This window comes from Manacus vitellinus, unplaced genomic scaffold, assembly GCF_001715985.3.
Source record: "Manacus vitellinus isolate BGI_N305 unplaced genomic scaffold, ASM171598v3 scaffold_367_pilon, whole genome shotgun sequence".
Taxonomy (NCBI): Eukaryota; Metazoa; Chordata; class Aves; order Passeriformes; family Pipridae; genus Manacus; species Manacus vitellinus.
Genome location: NW_021940505.1, coordinates 9904 through 11616, shown reverse-complemented (window position 1 = coordinate 11616; position 1713 = coordinate 9904). Strand labels below are relative to the sequence as shown.

The 1713-nt window shown below is 50.1% G+C and overlaps 1 protein-coding gene across 1 annotated transcript; it reads right to left on the bottom strand.

The window, feature by feature from the left end:
* Positions 1 to 114: 114 nt before the first annotated feature.
* On the bottom strand, positions 115 to 1447 carry LOC103759441 (A-kinase anchor protein 8; the record flags this gene model as incomplete). Its single annotated transcript, XM_029961513.1, has 2 exons — positions 115 to 271; positions 1306 to 1447. Coding segments are annotated over 2 exons (299 nt in total), but the record flags the coding sequence as incomplete, so codon positions are not given.
* Positions 1448 to 1713: the final 266 nt, after the last annotated feature.

Sequence of the window (1713 nt, the reverse complement as noted above, 5' to 3'; positions counted from 1 at the left end):
AAGGGTTGGGTTTTACAGAGGGATCCCCGGAATTCCAGAGGGGATTCCCACTCACCCTTCAAGTGTTGGGTTTTCCCGCTCATTCCCAGAATTCCAGAGGGGATTCCCACTCACCCTTGAAGGGCTGGGTTTTCCCGCTCATTCCCAGAATTCCCGAGGGGATTCCCTTGAACTCACCCTTGAAGGGATCCGGTTTCTGTTTGGTTCCCTCCTTGTCCGTCAGCTCCTGCCGCCGCTTCTCGATCTTCTTGTTCCTGTTGACGATGTATTCCTGCAGGGAAAGGGGGGGGTGGGAATTCCCAACTCCGGGAATGTGCTTTTCCCTCCCTGTCCCCCGTTATCGCCCCCGGAGCGAGAGGTGGGATGATCCCAGTTGGAATAAAACGGGAGCCTGGGCCCGTGGCACCGGCGGGTTCCTGGGGGGAGACCCCAAATCCTTGGGGGGAGACTCCAAATCCTTGGGAATGCACCTAAATCCTTGGGGAATGCCCCCAAATCCTTGAGGAATGTCCCTAAATCCTTAGGGAATGCCCCTAAATCCTTAGGGAATGCCCACAATTCCCAAAAGAAGGCTGGAATTCCCAAAAGAAGGCTGGAATTCCCAAATGAAGGCTGGAATTCCCAAATTAAGGATAGAAATCCCAAATGAAGGCTGGAAATCCCAAATAAAGGTTGGAAACCCCAAATTAAGGCCAGAATTCCCCAAATTAAGGTTGGAATTCCCAAAACAAGGCCGAAATTCCCAAAAGAAAGTTGGAATTCCCAAAAGGCTGGAAATCCCAAATTCAGGCTGGAATTCCCAAATTAAGGTTGGAATTCCCAAATTCAGGCTGGAATTCCCCAAATTAAGGTCAGAATTCCCCAAATTAAGGCTGGAATTCCCAAAAGGCTGGAAATCCCAATAGAAGGCTGGAATTCCCCAAATTAAGGCTGGAAATCCCAAATTAAGGCTGGAATTCCCAAAAGGCTGGAATTCCCAACAGAAGGCTGGAATTCCCAAAAGAAAGCTGGAATTCCCCAATTCAGGCTGGAAATCCCAAATTAAGGCTGGAATTCCCCAAATTAAGGCTGGAAATCCCAAATTAAGGCTGGAATTCCCCAAAACAAGGCCAGAATTCCCCAAATTAAGGCTGGAATTCCCAAAAGAAGGCTGGAATTCCCAAATTCAGGCTGGAATTCCCCAAATTAAGGCTGGAAATCCCAAATAAAGGCTGGAATTCCCCAAATGAAGGCCGGAATTCCCAAATTCAGGCTGGAATTCCCAAATTCAGGTTGGAATTCCCAAATCCGGGCTGGAATTCCCACCTGCAGGAACTCGACGGTCTTGTCGGGCAGTTTGGTGCCAATGTAGCGAAGGGTCTCCTTGTGGAATTTGCTCTGGAGGTGCTTCTGGATCTCCTCCTCCTCAAAACTCCGGAATTTGCACACGGAACAGGCAAACTGGATCCTGGAATTACAGTGGGAATGAGGAACTGGATCCTGGAATTACACTGGGAATGAGGAACAGGGGAACTGGATCCTGGAATTACACTGGGAATGAAGAACAGGGGAACTGGATCCAGGAATGCCCTGGGATCCGGGAATGCCCTGGGATCCGGGAATGCCCCGGGATCTGGGAATGCCCTGGGATCCAGGAATGCCCCAGGATTCAGGAATGCCCCGGGGATCCAGGAATGCCCTGGGATCCAGGAATGCCGGTTATTCCATCTTTAA